Genomic DNA, 22,580 nt, shown 5'->3' on the forward strand with positions numbered 1-22,580 from the left:
CTAAAAGGGGAAGAACACTAAAAGTAAAGGAAATTAAAATAAAAGATAATTTGATTTCATTGATTGATTTTCAAGTGTCAAAACATTACATATATATAATAATACTAATGGATAGTAAACTAAAGGCCCAATACTAATTAAAGCCCAATTCAACAACATTTAAAGATCCTAAGAACATTCTAGAGAACATTATAAAATAAAATACTAATATAAATTCTACTTCTAATTAATCATAATCCTTACTCTATCATTGCCGTCGGGTTCACTTGAACCTTGTCCTCAAGGTTCTAACATTAACCCAAAAATAATAGAAAGAGATGAGGTGTGAGAATTGGAAGTGACCATTTCTTTAATAAAGAAAAGTAAACATCTCCACTTGAGTGTGATTATGAAAGAGCAATCATTTCTTCAAAAGTGGAATCTAATGGCAGAAGTGATGATGCATTGTAATAGAGATTGATTTGTGAAAATAGCTCCACTTTTTTTTTTTCACGTGATAGCACACAGAACCACTCACTTTTAATCACATCAATTCCTTCCTATTTTCCCAACTCAAATAATCAATCTTTTTTTTATGAATAGTAACTGACACGTTGAAGAAAGGTATTTTGTCATTTAGCTTCACATAAGATTGTATTGGGAGTGAGAGAGATAATTATACTATCACATGGAGAGATAGTACATTGAAAACCTTTCCTCTCTCTTTTCTTTCCTCTCTCTTTTCTTTCTTTCCTCATCTTCCACACCTCTGTGTTTCCTTTTCTTTCCAACAATACTAAATAATAATCCAAATTAAGGAAGCAGTATAAAAATGATAGTTGTTCTACCGGAGATCCTTGCAAGCCTGTCAGTGTTCCCGATGGCCATAACAAATCCGGTGGTTTTTTTGGTGGTCGCAAAAATGGGTTTGAGAACATCACTGATTGTTGTTTCAATGTTTCTGTCATTAATATCAGAGAAGATGACACTAGAGGTGATGTCAAAGGCAACAAATCTGGTGGTGGTGGAGACGATGGCTTTGATGGTTTTGGTTGCAGATCCGGTGGTTTCGCCGGAGTAGTCACCTGAGTTATCGTCGGAAAAGATGTCGGGGATACCGTCGGATTTTTCGCCGGAGTAGTCACCTGAGTTATCACCGGAAAGGATGTCGGGATACCATCGGGTTTTTGTACCGGAGATGCTGTCGGAATGCTTGCCGGAGTAGACACCGGAAATTTCGCCGGAGAAATTATGTGTGAACCAGAATTTTCTTTTTTTTCTGTCTGTTCCTCTACATTTCTCTTGAAAGCATATTTTTCTTTAAATTTTTGCTGTGACTTTTTCAGTGAATCAGAAATATTTTGAATCTGTTCTTTCAAATCTTCTCTATATTTGTTTGAGATCTCATGAGTCTCAATCACATATTGTTTTAGAGTTTCTAACTCTTGGTAAAATGTTTCTTGAAATGAATCTGTGGGCAGGTGAGTTTGTTGGGAAATGGTATAGGATGGATGTAAATGAGGTGAAATGGAAGAATGTTCATGAGATGTTGAATCTGATAGCTCTGGTGTGGGTTGGTATGAAGGAATAAAAGGAGTTGAGATATTTTGTTGATAGAATGGTGTGTAATAGTCATATGTAGGTTGTAGATGTGGTGTGTATCCATGATTATAGGGTACATTTTGAGATGAAGTTAAAGGAGAAATGTTTGTGGAATAAGATGGAAATGGAGTAACAGTGGTGATATTGGGATGATATGGATAAAATTGAGTAGTGAAAGATGGGGGAAATTCATATGTCATTGTAGGGTTTTGGTGTTCAAGAATGAAAGCACCAATTGATAGGAAGATTCCTATCAAGACTATAAAATTAGGGTTTTCTAACTAAAAGGGGAAGAACACTAAAAGTAAAGGAAATTAAAATAAAAGATAATTTGATTTCATTGATTGATTTTCAAGTGTCAAAACATTACATATATATAATAATACTAATGGATAGTAAACTAAAGGCCCAATACTAATTAAAGCCCAATTCAACAACATTTAAAGATCCTAAGAACATTCTAGAGAACATTATAAAATAAAATACTAATATAAATTCTACTTCTAATTAATCATAATCCTTACTCTATCAATACAACTTGCTTTTGTAGAGGAGTCAGCTGTATTCTGTCTGTCGAATACAACTTATAGTTATAATGTTGAAGTGTAACTTGTAGTTTTGTATTTTACACTTTATATGTTTTGGACTTGGATTTTATAGACTTTTAAGCCTGAGTTTTAGTTGCCTATTTAAAGGACATAATATGATGTAAAAAAAACTTCACTAAATATATAAATCCTAATTTTTACAATTCAGTTTCTCTCTATTTTCTCTCTTCTTCTTCCTTATCTTTTTTGAAAGCATGTGTTCTTGATGTGTTCCTTCTTCATCTTAATATTTCATAACATTTCATGCATGTGTAGATTAATTTAGTACGAAGTCTACTATAATTCTATTTTGTTTCCATAATATTACATAATTATATTAATTTGTGCGTTAAAGTTAAAAGGTTTTGCTTTTTTATCAATATTTCTGCTTCAAATCTGCATGCAACCTTCCTAGGTAAATTTTGGATTTTTTTTATAAATGTCCATATGAAAATATTAGTAGTGGCTTCATAATTGGATTAAAAGAAAGTGCATTGAATACTCTTGAATTTTGTAATTGCACAAGAAAGTATTTATATTACATGTGATGTGAGTATTCATATGTGATGTCAGTATGTAAATAATTGTTAAACTTTTAAATTAGTTGCAGCAACATTAGCAAGAAAAAACAATGTAACAAACTCTCTTATAGTTGTTACCTCCTAATTCCAAAGAACTTAAGATGTTGAACCCAAAAATGCAAACTTGAAAGAGTTTGAAAAACACTAAATAATTTCAATATTAATCAATCATGATTTCACACTTAATTAAAAAATTTACTCTAGTTCTGATGCGCACTTTTGAAGAACTTAGATGATTTGAAGAGAATACAAACGCAGGAGGAGTCTTTCTGGTTGATAATAACTTGTATTTCTGATGCACTTTTGAACTGAAGTATGTACTCAATTATTTCAGTAAACAAATTCGTTCCGACATTTAGATTACGCTCCACAATAATTTTTTCTAGCACAGGCGAATAGAGAACCAGAAATCTGATAAATTCTAGTTCAGGTTGGAATCCAGAGATGTTATTCATTCTCACGTGCCGCACTTGGATGGGTGTGTCTGGCTTGGAAAATGTATCTTCCCAGCAATAGTTTTCACTTATAGGTGTCAGAGGGGGGGCGGAATGCTGCTCAATCCGTGCCTACTTGCAATTAATATAAACCCATGGATCAAATCAAAGGGAGAAGAAACAATTGACTGATAAAAGGCATATATATCATATTAAAACTCTATAAGTAACATCGTATTGATTGATAAAATATGGCAAATGAGGCACATTGGTCACTTATTTTGTATAAGTACAATTGATTCATACCTTTTGTTAGCAATATTAACTCACATCTACAAGTTATGGAATTTAATCTCAAGTTATTTAAGTTTTTTCAGTAAAAACAAGACAAATTCCCTGGGCGAAAATCATTTACAAATCCTAGAGTTTAATAAATACATAAAAACAAAACAAGAATGAGCTAGTACTGCAACCACAAATCAACAAAAGCAAAGTATAACCAAACTCACATATAATGTTAATGATTTAAGAGTAGGTGAGCTTCTGAGCAGGCAAAGAGCAGCCGAAATTTCCTTTAAATCATCAAAGTTTATGAATAAAGAAAGAGCAAGTAGATTGATACATGGAGTAGGAAGTTTTACTGGCACAACACCTGCAGCCAAATACTAGAAAAGAACAATGGCTATAAATCTGAATATGAATATAATGTTTTTAATAGTTACATAAATTTGTAGGGGATTTAAACAAGCATAAATGAGTAACTTCTACAATCAAATTCAACATTAATAAGATGGTTGAATTGAAGCATTATACCTTTAAAAAATAATTATCAATAGCTAGGCCCTTTGTGTGAGGTAGATGATTGAAAAATTTGAGGAAATTGCTAGAACCTCCACCATGCCATCTACTTTGATTATTTTCAGAGTTGAAATACAAATGTAAATCAACAAATACAGAAGTTAATTGACAAGCAATGTCAAAGTTAATATCCTCAAATTCATCTGAAATGTTCAACTCTTTAAGATTTGGTGCATGGATATTAATGCGGGAGACACCGTTAACCTTCATCAATGTCAAACTTTCCAGCAAAGAGCAGCTAAATATCAGGTTTTCAAAATCATCTTGAGATATAGTAACATCATACAAACCAAGACTTTTCAAGTTCTTGAAACCTTCAAACTTTGTTGGAGGTTTAAGCCAACACCAATATAACTCTAAACAACGTAAGCCTTGACAAGAGAATAAGCACCGAGGTATTTGATATTTTTTATCTATCCAAACTTCCAGCACAAGCTCTTGAATAGACCTTCTTGTTAGATGAAGAATCCATCGATCAACAACATCAGTTTTAAGACTCAGACGATTAAATTTGTAGTCGCAAATCTTGAATACCTTGACTGGTCCATAATGAACTAAAAGTACATGATCAACCATTTTCACAAACTTCTTACTGAAAATTGAAGGGTCTTCAGATGCTTTAATTGAGAAACAATCTGTATCAAATACAAGACTTGGTAGTGTGCACCATTTGTTGATCCATTTATGGGATAAAACACTTGTTCCAACTGCTTCCTTAATTGGAATGTAGGACAGTATCTTTTCTATTATAAGATCCGGTAACGAACTAAGTCTATCCGGCTCCATATCAATCACAATTTGAGGAGTAGACTCTATCTGTTGTGTTCCCTTTAGATATATACATATTGAAAACAAATTAGGTTAGTGTATATGAATCTATATATGCATACAAATATTATTGGTAGGTCATTTGAAAGAGTCCCCTGAAATTCAAACTAATGTAATTCTAAAGTTATTTAGAATACAAAGATGGTTTTCTATATTATATTCAGAACAAGAGTTTCATAACTTACAATGTAAAGCAACGGATTCAAGAGTTCCAAGAAAAGCCGCCAATAATCGATTGCTACAATAAACCACAAACAGTAACTAATTTCAGAAAAAATAATAAACAAGTGGAAAATAAAGCATAACACAATAGTTAACAGAAATCAAATGAACGAGAAAGATTAGGGTTAGGGTTATCGTAACCCTACTGAAATATTTCAGTAGTCTAATAAGCAGTAAATATCTTCCAATTATTTATAACTAACTCACCGGGCCGGGCTGATCAAAAAAAAAAAAAACTCACCGGGCCGGGCCATGCTTGTGCAGGTATATCAGAAATAAAATTATTATTTTTTATAATAAGTAATATTTAATTTTTTATTAGCATATAAAATTACTTTGTAAATCCTAAATAATTTTAATAATAAATTATTATAAAATTGAAATATAATACATAATATGTAATTACGTTTAAATAACTTTAAACATAAAATAGTAATTAATCTAGAAAATAGTAGAATTAAAAAATAGAATAGAATAAACGAAGAGAAAAGGGGTGATGCACTGACAGTGTAAAATAGTTTTACACTATCAACCAATCACAATCATGTATCCAATTCCATCACATTTGTATCTTTAAAAAATTTTAATGACATGGCAAATTGTTTGTTTTCTATTGGATGACAGTGTAAAACTGTTTTACACTGTCAGTGTATATCCATTAAACCATAAATTAATATCTAATGAGTTACAATCATATTACAGAGAAAAGAATAAAAACTAAATTGCATTTTTAGTTCATCACAGGAAAAAAAATTCAAAATAATTATGGCCTATTTCAAATTTTGAATGATAAATTTTTTTAAATTAATGAACTAATTATAAAATAAAATGAAAAAACTTTAATTTAATGATTTTTTTAGTCATAGATATTATCCAAAGAAAACTAAATAATCGAAAAATCATATATCACAAAAAGTTAAATAATAAAATATTTATTCCAATATTCATTTTTAAAAAAAAGTTTTGAATGTTTGTGAACAATCTTTTATCGGTTAATTTTATAAAAACAATTAATATTATTCATCAATTCTATAATATTTAATACATTTAAATTATATATTATATTTGTCCGTAAAATTACTCATATAAAAACTTTAAATATATTTTATATATTAGTATAATCTTTTAAATTGTATATATTTATATTTGTTAGAACCTGTAGTAATAATTCATTTGGATTATGAATTATTTAGTAGAGATTTGATTCATAATACATATACGAAGATTTTAGTTAACACTTAAAATAGCATATAATTAAAAAAAATTAAAATAATAACTTTAATTTTTAATAAATATGGATGAATATGGATGAATGTCACTTTCAAATTATATGGTCAATTCTAAAAAAAATATAACATAGGCTGTCTTTTTATATGTTTTTTATTCTATTGCTTTTTGAATACATATTTGTTTATATATGGCATGTGTCCTTTGTTTTTTATAGTGATAATATGTTATTTATTTATAAATTTAAACTCAGAGTAGAAATTAATTATTTTTCATCAAATAAAAATAAAATTAATTACTAATTAAAAATATTAATTAAGATAGTTAAACGGAAAATAAAAACCTATTTTAAAATAATTAAGTATTCTTCTAATTAGTAATATTGTTTTAAAATAATTAAATATTATTATATTATTAATAAAATAATACAAAATCGACATTATAATATTAACCACCCATAAACCTCAATTATTTTCTATTTTGTAAATAAAAAATCTAATACTTAAGAAACACAATAGGCTCGTCATAAAAAATTATAAACTAATAATTTTTAAACTTTATAGATATTGTACAAAAATAAAAATTGATATTTTGAACTACTGTTCGACTAAAATATTAATTTTATTAATAATTTATAGGGTAAATTAAATATGTATTTTTTTTATAAAATTAATCTATCATTCTAACTTTGTGATCAATAAAGTTTTTGATATATAAACACTTAATAATAAAAATTATAATTGATTGATTTATTAACTAAAATTTTCATTAATACAATTAATGAGTTAATAATTATTGTTTATTATTTTAAAAAGTGAATGTTCATTATTTTATTATTTTTAAAGTAAAGAGGGTCAGGGGCCCAAAAAATAAAGAACAACTACACAAAAACCTCCGGAGAGGAAACACTCAAAGTTTTATCAGCTTCCAACAATTTCACTAGATTTGTTGGAACTTCACTAAAGCTACGATAAGTCTTGTCAATGCATCCCATAATTGCTAAGGCATCAGCACATGATTTTGCCTCCTTGTATGAGTGAGATATCTGGACCAAGTCATGATCAGCAAGTAACTTCCAAATTTCTCTAATCAATGCCATACAATCAGCATTACTACCTCATTCACTCTCTATGGCTTCAACACCAACCTCCAAGTCCACATTAATTTCCACTCTTTTAAGCCCTAAACTCTTTGTAAGCTTAAGCCCTTCATAAATTCCCCAACACTCTGCCACCATCGAACCACATTGCCCCAAGAATTTGGAGAAACCGGTAATCCAAACCCCTCTATGATCTCTAATAACTCCCCCGCAACCAGCTATGTTATGACCTTTCACTACAAGAAAATTAGGGTTTTACGACACAAAAATTGCGACAGTTACTTGATATCCGTCGTAATTCGCATATAAGGACAGTTATCACGACGGTTAACACCAACCGCCCTTACCTTTTTAAAAAATTAATAAAAAAATTGCGACTGTTATCAATAAACCGCCTTAGATTGAAGTCTACGACGGTTAAATAACCGCCCTAAAACATTTATCGCGACGGTTATCAAAATAACCGCCCTAAATTGAAGTCTACGACGGTCAAGTAACCGCCTTAAAACATTTATCACGACGGTACGTCAACAGTCGCCCTTGTACATTCTATCACACACGTTGTACACTAAGAAACTGAAACAACTCATCATATCCACGACGGTGAAACAACCGTCGCTATCTCAAATGTAGTTTTCCTACTTTTTTTCCCATTATTTTAAGTATTTACTTAATGTAATTTTTTAAATTTCCGAACTTTTTTTATTATTTTAATATAAAATTATCTTATAAAAGTTTAATAATTTTATTTTAAAAATAAAACCAAAAGTTTCAAAATCACTTAAAAATTATATTTAATATAAATTAAAAATAAATAAATTTGGTTTTAAAAATAAAAATTAAAACCAAATAAAATAAAATAAAATCTTATTTTTTATTAACTTATTTATTTTTTGTTTGCATAAAAAATAAAATCATATCTTCATAGAAAATTAAAATTCTAAGAAGCAATTTCTTAAAAATCTCCTAATCTTTTTTCCCAAACAATTTTTTTTTTTGTAAATCCACTAAGTATTTTGTTTCCCATTATTTTTAATATTACCAATTACCAATTACTATAAAAAATATAAGAAAAACAGAACCATTACGTTCTTCCCTTCTCACAAAACGTTTTTTACTTCTTTCTCTCTCCCTAAAACCTTCGTCCCTTCTCTCTCACCAGAATCCCTAGCTCATTCTAACCATTGAAACATTTCATCACTCTCACCATAGCAACCCTCATCCCTCTCATCATTGCAAATCGAAGCCTCGGACCATTTCATCTCCCACTTAAAATTTCGATTCCCTCAAACCAATCACCTCTCACCCGCAAAATCAATTTCTTTTGAGAACTTATTTCAATTTCAGTTACAATCTCACTTCTGAATTCTTAACATTGGAAACCCTTGCTTCCCTCATGTGTTCGTCCGCTTGAAACCCTTGTTCGCCTCACGCAATTCTCCGCTGGAACAATCTCTCTGTCATTCGTCTTCCCATATCGTGAGAGAAACAGGCTCCAATATCGTATTTCATTATCAACTCGTAGCCTTAAAAACCTATGATTCATTAGTTATTATCAAAACCCTTGTTTGGGTTTCCTTCATTTTCTTTTATTCATTTGTAACATTTGTTATGTTTGATGCATTTCTTGCTTTGTATGCTTAGTTTATGTTTTTCAGCTACCTTGACACCTTTGTTTTTTATGTGGCCATTGTTATGTATTCATGGGAAACTAGTCAATGTTATTGTTTATTAGATTTCATTTGACTCTATTAAGTATCAAACAAAAATTTAGTTAGAAGTTTGTTCAAGGTATCAGCTAATGTTGAAGCGGACGAGTCTTGCGATTTATGTATGTAACTTGGTGTAGAAATTAAATCGTTGCAATCAAATTTAACACTGGAATATATCTGTGAAAAAAAAGTGTACCTGATAATGGACGTAGTTAATGTTCATTTTCACATTGTTGAATTGGACTTGGAGATTTCGAATGTTTCGACTAAGATATAGTTTTTGTTTGTTATCTTCTGCTTCAGGTTCAAGAATTGGAGAAAAGTTTAACAAGTTATGCGGAGGTGTTACTTTGGTGAAGCCAGAAGAACGTGAGTTGGTTGAGAGAATGCTGTTACTGAAAGGCGTTGAAACAGAACGCAATTGGAGTGTTGTAACCATCCCTGGATTTAGCTTTTCTGCTATTGGTCTTCTTTTTTCCTTATCATCTCTATGTTTCTCATTTTCTTATTCAGAGTAGTTACATTAAGGTTCGTCTATTTTTAATTTGCAGATTAATTTGCAGATTAATTTATAGATTAATTTATAACTGTGATAAAAATAAAATGAATTTTTTTAATATAATGCATAAGATTTTTCATAACCTATCCTTGAAAGTTTATGGAAGTAAGTTTAAAAGAGTGTTCAAAGTGCTTATGTCTAAATTTCAAATATATCAATTAAAGGAGACTCTAAGTTGAAGGGCTTTTCTTGCTATCATGAAAATTACTATTCGAAATAGAATTAAAATTATTATTAAAGTTTGTGTTTTTATATAGGGACTCCATTTGGATTGTAATAGAATTAATTTTGACCATGGTAATGATTTGTGTTTTATGTCATCTAAAGTTTAAAATTAGAATATGTTTTTGCTTTGTGAAAGCTTCTAGCCACTTTTGACGATGTATTTTTTCTTATGTTGACATACTATGCGTGTGTGTGTTGTGATTGCTTCTGCAGTTAGTATGTTAGAAGCCTTGAGTGCTCCACTAAAATAATGCCCAAAGAATGTGAGTATGTGGACTTTATTTTGGCTAGGGGTATGCCTTTGTTCTTGAACTAAATGTACTTCACTTAGTTAGTCAATTCTTGTTTGCCTATGGTCTCTTGGCCCATCGGCAAGAATCCTACTTGAAGTGTGGGTAGTTTAAAATCTAATTTACTTTGTTTTGTAACTTGAAATAAGGTCATGTCTCATGTGTAGTTTTGGAGATTTTTTTAGAGAGATAGGATTTTGTTATTTATATGGTTTATTGATTTGTTAGCATTTCAATAACTCAATAAAAATCTTATATATATATATATATATATATATATATATATATATATATATATATATATATATCACAATTTCATTATTATATTTTATATATATTATTTGCTTAGCCTTTATCTGCATGAATATAGATAGAAGTCTAAAGAAGTAATTTGTCTAAAATGAAAACGATGAAAGATCTTTCAGTTCGGTAATGACCATAGTAATGAATTTTTTTATTTAAATACCCAGTGAGCCTTTCTGAATTGTAGGTGTTGATCTGAAGTATGCCACTGCCACACCAAAATATTGCGGTTGTTGTACCGAGTGTTCGTCTGCTGTACTGGATGTTTAGCTTGCTATATTGAGAAAATCATTTCCGACTTGCTTTTAAGGATTGAAGAATGGAATATATCTCTTTCTTGTTTCTCAAATTCCAAAATGGTATCTTAGCAATTTTTGTTCTCATTTATATGACTTGGTATAAGCTCACATCAGAGCATAAGCTTATAGAATTGTTGATAAAAATATTGACATGTGATTCTATATGTGTGGAGTTCTGTCATATATGTAGGTTGATAGATATATACTAAAAATCCCCCCATTTTTTTGGTATTAATAACATGTAACTTTCTCTGATGCAGTTGGTGCCATCAGATCTGACCAAGTAACTTTCTCTGTTGCAGTTGGTGCCATCAGATATACGTTGGACATTTCTAACAGGTTGCTTTTATTGGAAGCTCTGCAACTGGGAGCAAATTCATGGGAGCAATTTGCACAAAATTCTCGTAGTTTATGAGCGTGCCTTGTAACCTTTGTGTGAATTATTGAGCTGCTATTGGTATTTGTGTTTTCAAATTGCCGTTCATGACTGCCATAATAGATGACCCCAATCATATTGAGACCATTCTTACAAGGGCTAAATTTGAAGAATCATGTTCAAATCTTCTTGACAGGTAACAATAACTTACTGAATCTATTCTCACCCTCTAATTTAAAATACACTGTCTATGAGCTTGATTGTTACAAATAGAAATTTTAGCTTAAACTATTCATATATAGTAATATTTGTATGAATTGTGTTTCATACTTAGGACACCAGTGGAAAATTCATTAAGGGATGCAAAGCTCTCAATTAAGGATATTGACGAGGTGATTTTTGTCGGTTGATCAACACGTATTCCTGCTGTTCAAGAGCTTGTAAAGGAGCTGATTGGGAAGGACCCAAATGTCACTGTTAATATAGATGAAGTGGTTGCCCTAGGAGCTGCTGTTCAAGTAGGGCTAGCCTTTCTCACAGTTCAATGTTGCAGTTTTTCCAATTTATATTAAGCTATAGTGAAACAGGAAAAATGGTTGTTTGATTGAAGTGCTATTAAAATATTTGTTTCGCTACTATGTTTTAATTGTTTATTATTATTATTATTATTATTATTATTATTATTGTTATTATTATTATTATTATTATTATTATTATTATCCTTATGTTTAATTTTGGTTGGTTTCAAACTGGTGTATTGGCTAGAGATGTAAGTGACATTGTGTTGTTGGATGTTTCTCCATTTTCAATAATCAATTTTATAGTTACATTAAATTTAAAAAAAAAAATCATTAGTTTAGCGGGGGTTATAAACCTCCACAATAAGCATTGATTTAGAAACACCAAAAATTTCACGACGGTTTGTAACCGTTGCTATATCATATTTAAAATTTATAAATCACATTACGACGGTTTGAACCGTTAGGATATCACATTCATGACGGTTTTAAACCGTCGCAATAAAAAATGAAAACAAAACACAAAACGACATTCACGACGGCATGTAACCGTCGCGATTTCTAGTTTAGCTTGGTGCGACAGTTTTGACAACCGTCGTTAAATAGCCTGGGGACACACACTTCTGCGACGGCTCAATAACAGTCGTAGATTGCAATTTACGGCGATTTTAACTGTCGTTACCTGCCAAATTATCAGCTTCCAACAATTTCACTAGATTTGTTGGAACTTCACTAAAGCTACGATAAGTCTTGTCAATACATCCCATAATTGCTAAGGCATCAGCACATGATTTTGCCTCCTTGTATGAGTGAGATATCTGGACCAAGTCATGATCAGCAAGTAACTTCCAAATTTCTCTAATCAATGCCATACAATCAGCATTACTACCTCATTCACTCTCTATGGCTTCAACACCAACCTCCAAGTCCACATTAATTTCCACTCTTTTAAGCCCTAAACTCTTTGTAAGCTTAAGCCCTTCGTAAATTCCCCAACACTCTGCCACCATCGAACCACATTGCCCCAAGAATTTGGAGAAACCGGTAATCCAAACCCCTCTATGATCTCTAATAACTCCCCCGCAACCAGCTATGTTATGACCTTTGTTAGCACCATATGTATTAAATTTCACCATAGTGTCTGTCAGCGGCTTCCACTTGGGGATTCTCCTTCTTATCTCTTTCTTTGTCACTTGCATGGATAGACTTCTAGCTAGCTCATAATCCTTTATCCTTTGAAATATATGCATAATCGATTCACTCGATCGCACATAATCCACATTATGTTCTTGTTGATTTCTCTGATACCAAATTGCATGACAAGCAATCGCCCATATACTGCCCCAGCTCTTGATTCCTTCACCATGAAAATTAAGATTGATGCTAATCCAATTTCGTAAATCTAAAGCAAAGAAGTCAACATAAATTCTACTTGGAACAATGCTCTTTCAGATATGCACAACTTTAGCACAGTCCCTAATAGCATGCAGGGTAGATTCACATGCATGCCCACACATCATACAACTGGAACTCCCAAGACCTTTCCTACTTTTGCTTCAGTTATGTAATATGAGAAAAATATATTACATATATTTATATCACCAAATTAAACTCAATTAAAAGCAATTGATTTAGTGCAAATCTAATAATATATTTACGGAAAACTATTTTTTCTTTTAATTTAAAAAATGACTGTTACATATACATACAAAAAGAATGCAATAGTCAATAACTATTATATATTTTTCGTATAAAATCTTTTCAATTTCATTGCGATTAATGAAAGATTCCACTAAACACAATTTATTTTTAATTTAATCCCAAGCTCTTACATGTTGTGTAAATATCATACAGTTGAGTTTGTTTTAACTCACTACTAGAAATAGTCTATTTGGAGACGGAAGAAATTTGTGTCTAAAATGCTTAAATTTCGTCTTCAACGTATTTGGAGACAAATTCTGAGACGGAAAAGGATTCCTCCTTTAAACTTGATAAAATGGATTCAATAATCATATATTCATGATTTTTGATCTTAGAAGTCCATGGTTGACCAAATTTTCCAAAAGTCAAAGTTAATCAATTGAATCAATCTCTTCTAGCTAAATTAATGATATGAGTGGGCTATAATGAAGCACTTGTGATCTTTGAAGCATGCTTTGAGCCATAGGACCATTCCTTGACCAAAAGTCAACTTCCTTAGAGAATTAGGTCAAAACCCTAATTGGTGTACCAGATAAATTTGAAAGTTGTTGATATTGGTTTGAAGCATTCTTTAGCTTGAATATTGATGAGGGGAATCACTTGATAACATGAGAAGCTTGAGTCTCTTTGAGAATCTCAAAACCCTAATTGCTTGAGCCTTTAAGTTAATCAACTATCTTGTGAAACAAACAACAAGCAAACACATTTCTGTATATTTTTGGTTAGCAAATGATGCATGAATGTTTTTTAAATGAAATTAATGATGATCACACTCTTTTAGATTCAATACAAATGAAGTGGGATCTTAGGATCAAAAACTAGGGTATGATACATACCTCGAGAATAACTGAAACCCTTACTTATCTCAACAAAAACAACAAAAAAAAATATATAATCTCCTCTTAACAAAAAGAAAACAATAAACCCTATGTTGGACTAAGAAAAATATTTCATGTATATTTTGAACAAGAAAAATAAGACAAATATTTTGAACAAGAATATCATAACTCATAAAAAAATCATGTACGTACCTTTCCTTGAAAAGATTCTTGAAAAATGAAGATAAAGAAATAAGTTACTTGTTTCGTCTTGCATGGATTTGTAACATCTTTCCTTGATTTATACTAGTTAGAGAAGTTATATTGGAGTTTTGTAAAGATATGATGGAGTTTTGAGAGATTGGGCGAGAAAAGTTAGGATTTCACTTTGAGCGAAGTCTCTTTTGAAGTAATTTAAGTTAGCTTATATAGGTAAAGAATTTCACCGTGGTTGATAAAATGAATCATGGTGAATCGTCTTGATATTTACCTACAATTGTTAATACGGAGTATGGTGAAAAGTGTTTAATTTTTATTTAAAAATAAAAATTAAGAGAACACACCTTTTTTTAACCAAAAAACATAAAACTGCAGGTGTTGGGATTCGAAGTGTGTCACTCATTCACATATCACAACGATTGTTTAGTTGGACCGTTGTTATATGCGATTTAAAAATAAAAAGAAAATGAAAGGTTCCTAATGAACATATATTACTTCGGTTGGTTAAGTGGCGGTAGTAAGAAAATATTACAAAATGTGCTTTTTGTAGTTGTGTCAAAAAGTAGATTGGATAGATTGCTACTATCAGAAGATTTGATTGACAATTAGAAAGTGGAGGCACAAGAGGTAAGGGGCGGGTAAGTTTCAGATTACAGCCCTATTTGGATCAAGTATAATGAAAGGGATTGGAGTCCAAAAGCCTTTAGAGTGAACATATGTTGGTTTGAACATAAAGACTTTGTCAAATTTGTGGAAAAGGAATGGAAGAACATTTGATGTAAAAGGTAAATATACATATGTTTTGAAAGAAAATTTTGAAGTGCTAAGAACAAAGTTGAGAGTCTGGAACATGAAAGTTTTTGGATGGATACATTTAAAAGGTGGAACAGGCAATTAAGGAATTAAATTAAATAAATTCACAAATGAGTACCACTGATGAACAAAATAAAGAGATGATAGAAAGAATGAATAAGGCATCCAATCATGTGAGGAGAAACTTGCAGAACAAGGAAAATTAATAAAGGAAAAGTAAAGCCACAAATGGGTGATAAAAGGGAACCAAAACACAAGATATTTCCAGTCATTACTGGAGGCACTAAGGTTAACGAATGCAATTGTTTCAGTCATAAAATGAAATAAGAATAAAGAATGTATAAGGAGTCAATAGAGAATTGAAGTGAGTTCTTGAAGAAAGGTTTAAAGAGACAAATAATTGCATACATGTATTGGATGGTATTGAATTTAGGAATATTTCTATGGAGGAAAGAGCAAGAATATAACAAGAATTCACAATGGAAGAGGTAACAAGGGAAATAAGGGATAATGTGGATAGAAGAGTCCTAGACCAGATGAATTAAACTTTGTATTCCTGCAGAAATGTTGGAACATATTAGAAAGGGTATAGTGAAGTTTTTCAAGCAATTTCATCAATATGCAAAGTTACCAAAGGCTATTAATGCATCATTCATAGCCCTAATACTAAAGAACACCAAAGAACTACAACCCACAAGGTTCAGGAAAGTACATGTAAGCTTTCTTCGTATGATGCTTATCCGAGATAATCTCAAATATTTTTGCATCAAGGTTGAAAAGAGTACTAGGTAATATTGTCTCACATTGCCATATAACTTTTATATTTGGAAGGAAAATCTTAGATGGTGTGGCTGTCCTAATTAAAATCATTGATTTAGCAAAAAGGTAAAACATTGAATGCATGATTTTGAAAGTAGATTTTCAACAAACATATGATTGTGTTAACTGGAATTACATGAGACTCATATTAAGGAGTGTAGGTTTTTGGGATAATGGATGATTTGAATAAAGGCTCGCGTCTTCAAAAGTACCATGTTTGTATTGATAATTGGAAGCCCAACTTTAGATTTTAAGGTTGAAAGAGGTCTGAGACTGAGATAGGGGGATCTCATATACCCATTCCTTTTTACCATATTTTCTAAAGGGTTAACAAGGTTGGTGCATAGTTTTAAATTGCAGTTACGGCTGCGGATGCGGTTGCAGCCGCGGGTGTTGCGATTGTGGTCATTGTAGTTTTTGCGGTGCGTATTGTTAAACCCAATCTCTTAAAAAAAACCCTTCTAATTGAATGTGGGGGTGTATCTATAGGACGTCCTTTGAGTCCAATTGAAAATTTAGGCCCATTAACTTGTTCCTAATTTTTAATTTTTAATTTTTTGTTTAAATTATATATTTCGGTTTTTCCCTATTTAAAACATGTTTTTTTTCTAACATTAATTTCTTTTTATATAAACTATATATAAATTACTATCTTTATTTTATTATTTAGTTAGTATTATCATTAAAAAACAAATCTATTATATCAGTTATATTAATATTACTATTAATCATTATTATTATCAAAATCAAATCTTATGAATCAAATATACAATAAAAGTCCAAATACAGGATCAATCTAATTTACAAATTGAATCAAATCCAATTTTATTAACAAATCAAATATATTACAATCAAATATAATTTACAACAAATTGAATCATTCCTAATATGAATTAACGCTAAGGCTATAAATAAGAAACCTAAGTCTACAGAAAAGAGGATGAAGAAGAAACCCTAATCTAAAAGACGGAGAAAGAGAGATCGGAGAAGGGTGTTGAAGCGCGAAGCCTTCAACCTTGCGCCAACACCTGCAAGGAAAAAAGGAGAGGATTAATAAGGAGATTGGAGCTTACACGATCCAGAATTCAAGATAAAAGTTAACCCGAGACACTTAGCTTAGGTTTTTATGTCGAATGCATGTGTGTTTTGATGTTGGTTTCTGGAAATTTAGGGTTAGGGTTCTTCAACTTAGGGTTAGATTAACACCTCCTGGATTAATATTAAACAAAAAAATACACCTCCTGCATTCTAGTTAAAAGAAAGAATAATTAATTGTTTTAAATTACATGATTAATTTTAAATAATTGTTATTTGGTTCGATTATGTTTAATAGTCGCGCAGATTAATAATAGTTCTTCGGATTAAAAATATTCAAATTGATATTAATAATTGGATATAATTTTATATGCACACTTAAGGTTTAATTCGTTAATTGTTTTAATCAAATCAATCGATTACAATGATTAGCGACAAAAATTAATTTTTGTCAAGCTAATTTATATTAGGGTCGATTTATTAATTGTTTTAATCAAATCAATTGATTATGATGATTAAGAATCAATTATTCAATTTACTTTAATTTAAATAATTTATTCAAAACTGTTCAATTTACTAAAGGTTTTAATCGAATCAATCGGTTACGATAATTAGGAATTTTTTTTACTAATTTATTAATTATGTTGATCAAATCAATTGAGCAACGCGATTAATAAAATTTCAAAATATTAAAAAGGGTTGTATGCCATATAATAAACTTTTAACATCTTCACAAACTGCGAATTACACAAAACTGCGACAATTACCAAACTGCGTACGGTAATTTAAAATACACTTCAACATACAAACTTCAAAGGCATACAACCTCTAAAAAAACACCAACATACCCTGAACTACGTAGACTCTGATCCTTCCTAAGGAGGTACGTAGGCACTTGGTAACCAAGGCGAGTCCCCTTCTCCAAAATCTCAATAGGGTTAAGGTTTACCCTAATTAACTTTTTGTCACCTTTCTTTATTAGCCATAAACCTTTACCTTACAAAGAAACCTTAGAAAAGGATTAAGGGTGCCTAACACCTTTCCTTGACTTGATTATAATAACTTATCCAGATTTCTAAACTTCGTAGGGTTTCCTATTCGCCCTGGCAGAATAGAATAGGTGGCAACTCTAAAATCTAAATTTTTAGGGCAGGTTTCTACAAGGGGCAATAGTAACACCATGTAACAAACTCCCACACAAGGACAAAATAGAACAAACCAATATCATGCCATACATATGGCTTACAAGATCAATTAATCAAGGAACCATAAAAAACTTCGTCATTAAACACATTTTACATACAGTCACCACCATTTGAATCAATCTCATTTTCCACATCCTTTTCGTCTTCAATGCTTTACCGTTATGCATTTTGAATTAATGTTTCAACAACTTTCTTGACATTTTGTTCTACTTACTGAGAAGTGGGTGTCACAGAAGCCCTTGAGTTCATCATTTGGATAAGACCATTAACCATAATTTTTTAGTGGCCGAGGTAGCAATATTTTCTTGCAAAGCTTTGGACTCTTGCATAAGAATATTAAGAATGTGACCTCTAGAAGCCCTAGACATAAGAGGCACTTCAGGAATATAATCACCTATAGACAAAAGTGATTCTCCAAAATCCAAAAAGTTGGGGAGAATGATGTCTAGCTCATGTTTTCCAACAAAAAGTTTGTAACTAAAATTCAGAAGACTTGGTGGAACACCAGTTATATCATCACTAGTTAAAGTATCCCATTTTTGCTTAATCAGAATATCACATATCAAAGATAGAAAGGCAATGGGAAGCTTAATTACAAAAGACTCATTTTGTTTCAACATTTGATCAAAATCATACTCTCTAAAATCAAAATATGCTCTAACTCATATTTGGTAAATTAAATTAGCATGACTTGGATTTATACTTAATTCATGGTTTGTAGGTGCTCAGTTTGCAACCTCGTGTACTTCACACTCAAGTTGAATGTAGTGAGTAAAACCTTGGTCGGCTAGTCATCATGAATATTCCTAGTGATTTGCTGATCTATTGTCTTCATAGAGGGAACACGATTAGTAGTTATAAGTCTCCTTCTGCCCAGATACTCATTTATAATGGGTGGCAAAAATCTGAACCTGTGTCCTCGCATATGGACTTTTCTAAACTTTGCACTTCTTGCATCATTGAAACCTTTTGGGATGTTTACAATGAATTCCTTCACAAGCCTAGGGTAAAACAGACCAATAATAACCACATTCTTTGTGACATGTGCATCATCCAATAACTCCATAATTTTTGAAAATTTTAGGGCTTCTTTTGACATCTCTCTTTATGGTGCAACGCGCCTGTGGAAGACCTTCCACTTTAAGACACTTTCCTATTAGTGGAAGGAGATGTTATCTAAGGGCACCACAGGAACATTAACTAGCAGTTTCTTTCCTCCAACAACCTTTTTGCTCTTTTTAGCAACGGGGACCAACATATCCTCAGGATTTTCAATGACATCCTCTTCACCAACTTCCTTTTTAGGGACATTCTTTCTTTTCAGAATAGTATTGTCCTTGATGGTAGACTTCTTAGCAGCATTTTTGTTTCCCTTTTCAGTAGACTTCCTTTTCTTCAAAATACCCTCCTTTTTATTTGAAATTTTTTTCTTCTTACTTGGAGTGACAAACTTTTTGGTGGTAGTTTTCTTGGGTTTCAAAACAATTTTTTTTCTTCTCAGTTGTCCTCTTAGACCTTTTTGGAGTCCTTGTTGAGGTTTCAGCTTCAACAATAATAGGAATTGTATCTTCAACATTTCCACTGACATTGTCATTGACATATGGTATCACATCCTTCTAAACTTCATCTAACACGTATTCTCCAAGTTCTTCAAGGATTTCATTTATGTTAGAGACATCTTTCTTTACTTCCTTCTTATTTGAAGCCTCATCCTTCAACATGTTCTCCGAACTGTTCTTGATATTTGCTGGAACATCCTTTCTAGTATTTATATCATTTTCCACGGGTGACACTCACATTGTCACTGCCTTCTAACCTTACATACACTACAACAAAAAACGTCTTTTACCTAGTTGAAAAAGAGGTCTTACCTCGGTTTCACATACGAGGTAACGAATGGCGACATGAAAAGTGTGCCACTTGACCTTTAGTTTTTAACACAACCGACGGGTAATGTGTAAGGGTCATGGATTCGATCCCCGGGGAGATCTTTTTTTGGAATTTTTAAATGGCGAAAACACCATTCTCGGGGAGATCCTTTTTGGAATTCTTAAATGGCAAAAATACCTTGTTCACATTTTTCTTTTCCTTTCTAGAAGAATTATTTTCTTGGCGTGTACCCACCAAGCTTGCAAAAAATTGGGGTTGAAGACGAACAATTAGAGAGAGATTATAATTTCAAGAAAGATGAAAGGTGAGTGATATCAGAGAAGCGTGAAATAAAAACATAAATAATAAATGAGATATTTTGAATATTAATTATTTTAGGTCTCCTATTGGTCCTAAAAAGATTATTTACTTTATTCTTGGAAAAAATAGACTGAATGGACAAGAATTCGATCCATTTATTCTTCTGCCACCTCAGCATTAATTGCTACAAGATATCCATCGCACTCAACCCTAATGCACTTCTCAACTTTTCAAATTGAGTTGCATCCAAGGCTTTAATAAATATATTTGCAAGTTGTTTTTCATTAGGAACATGATCAAAAGAAATGACTTTGTATTCCACAAGTTCCTAGGTGAAATGAAATCCTATACGACTATGATGTACTTGTACGACTATAATGTACTAGATTCTTGGATATATTAATAATACTCATGTTCTTATGGTATAATATCATAACATCTTGTATGACATTATACTCTTTCAACATCTGATTCATCCAAAAATGTTGGGTATAATTGCTTCCATCATCGGTGACGACGACTTGATGGTGGTCGATGGTGGGTCCGGGTGATTTGGGACGTTTTTTGGCAGTTTCCAGTTCGGGGTGCTTCTCGTTGATTTTATGCAATTTTTGAAATTAGTGATCTTACGAGTTAGCTTTGGGTCAATTATGAGTCAAACTGCCAACCCTTAGGATGTTATCACTCATAAAAGTTGCCTCTTTGAAATCCTTTAGAACCTTTTAGGGTAATTTTGGGTGTCATAGAGTTTGATAATTATAATTGGTGAAAGTAATTATTTTGTTGTTATTAGTAGTCTTGTGAAATTGTAGTGGTGGCCTAATTATTGGAAAATGTTTGGTTCGTATATGAAACATTTTTGGTGAATGATGGTTAAATGACTTTTGGTGAGTGTTAAGTTGCATGCTTGTTGTCCACATTATCATGCATGCATATATTTTGGAGATAGGTAGGACTTCAGTCAAGTGGTGATCTCAAATTCATTATGTGGAATCGTTGGTTCAGGTGAGGGACCAGAGGTGGGTCTCAGATTCATTTGGTGGAATCGTTAGTTCATAGAGGGATCAAAGACCGTGGATAAATCAGTAATACACCTCTGATATCCAACAATCCGGTACCGCATGCATATAGATTGAGGAGTTGGTGCATTTAGCATTGCATATAATAAGAATTGGAATTGGAATTGTAAATTGTGATTGTGTTTTGATGATAATGATGTATCGATATTTATTTTTTTATCACTTTGCGGGTAATTCTCACTGCTAATATTGTAAGGTGCATTCTCACCCCTTTCTTTTGTTGTTGTGTGCCATTGGGCAATTTTGTACAGATAATCAGTAAGAGTGATAGCTTGTGAATTGGAAGATGGCTTCACGACTCTCTTCGCATTTATTCGTTTTTCGTATAGTTTTGGTCATTGCTCTGATTTTGTAACATCGAGGAACGAGGCGTTTGTGTTATTTTATTGAGTTGTGGTTGAACTTTAATTTCCTAGACTTCCCTGGACTAATGTTTTTTCGAAGTTATGTTTCAATTGAATTTTTCCACTGCTAGTTAAGTTGACTTTGCATGAATAAAGTATGCATGTTTAGATGAAGTGACATCCTTTGTGTGTTTTATTTTTCAAAAATAAGACTCATGGTTTTAGGGTGTTACACTCCCAATTATACTTCTATAGAAATTTTAATCAAGATTCACTCCTTGATCATCTTTAGTAAGCTTGACATGAGGGTGTAACATTTTTAAGACCAAACTTCTTTATAATATTCTTAACATTCTTGTTTGAGTAACAAAGATGTCATCTTTCATTTGTTTAACTTGAATACCAAGAAAGTAAGTAAGTTCCCCAACCAAACTTATTTTGAACTCATATTCCATTTGTTGAACAAAATGTTCTATCATTTTGCTCAACATCCCTCGAAACACAATGTCATCCACATAGGTTTGGGCTATCGTGAGCTTTCTTTCTTCTTTCTTAACTAACAATGTTTTGTCAATTCGATATATAACATAACCATTGCTAGTGAGAAACTTTGTGAGTCTTTCATACCAAGCTCTGGGAGTTTTTTTTATGCCATATA

General features: G+C 31.6%; 2 protein-coding genes across 2 annotated transcripts; both read right to left on the reverse strand.

Moving 5' to 3' along the window:
• Window positions 1-611: 611 nt before the first annotated feature.
• LOC131605862 (uncharacterized) lies at window positions 612-1,781 on the reverse strand. Its single transcript, XM_058878163.1, has one exon. The coding sequence runs from the start codon at window positions 1,779-1,781 to the stop codon at window positions 612-614; it is 1,170 nt and encodes a 389-aa protein (XP_058734146.1).
• A 1,092-nt stretch (window positions 1,782-2,873) lies between these two features.
• LOC131607984 (F-box/FBD/LRR-repeat protein At1g13570-like) lies at window positions 2,874-5,235 on the reverse strand. Its single transcript, XM_058879931.1, has 4 exons — window positions 5,055-5,235; window positions 3,997-4,869; window positions 3,693-3,848; window positions 2,874-3,315 (listed from the first exon to the last, which is right to left on the reverse strand). Exons 2-4 carry the CDS (start codon window positions 4,825-4,827, stop codon window positions 2,950-2,952), a joined length of 1,353 nt encoding a protein of 450 aa, XP_058735914.1. The 5' UTR covers window positions 4,828-4,869; window positions 5,055-5,235; the 3' UTR covers window positions 2,874-2,949.
• Window positions 5,236-22,580: the final 17,345 nt, after the last annotated feature.

This window comes from Vicia villosa, linkage group LG5, assembly GCF_029867415.1.
Source record: "Vicia villosa cultivar HV-30 ecotype Madison, WI linkage group LG5, Vvil1.0, whole genome shotgun sequence".
Classification (NCBI taxonomy): Eukaryota; Viridiplantae; Streptophyta; class Magnoliopsida; order Fabales; family Fabaceae; genus Vicia; species Vicia villosa.

What these genes read in the sequence shown, in the direction of transcription:
- LOC131607984 (XM_058879931.1), bottom strand. Translation starts at nt 4,827, where the DNA reads ATGGAGCCGGATAGACTTAGTTCGTTACCGGATCTTATAATAGAAAAG. An exon ending in TTGATAATTATTTTTTAAAG is followed by an intron (nt 3,849 to 3,996) that starts GTATAATGCTTC and finishes GTTCTTTTCTAG; the next exon opens with TATTTGGCTGCAGGTGTTGT. An exon ending in TTAAATCATTAACATTATAT is followed by an intron (nt 3,316 to 3,692) that starts GTGAGTTTGGTT and finishes AATTGCAAGTAG; the next exon opens with GCACGGATTGAGCAGCATTC.
- LOC131605862 (XM_058878163.1), bottom strand. Translation starts at nt 1,781, where the DNA reads ATGACATATGAATTTCCCCCATCTTTCACTACTCAATTTTATCCATAT.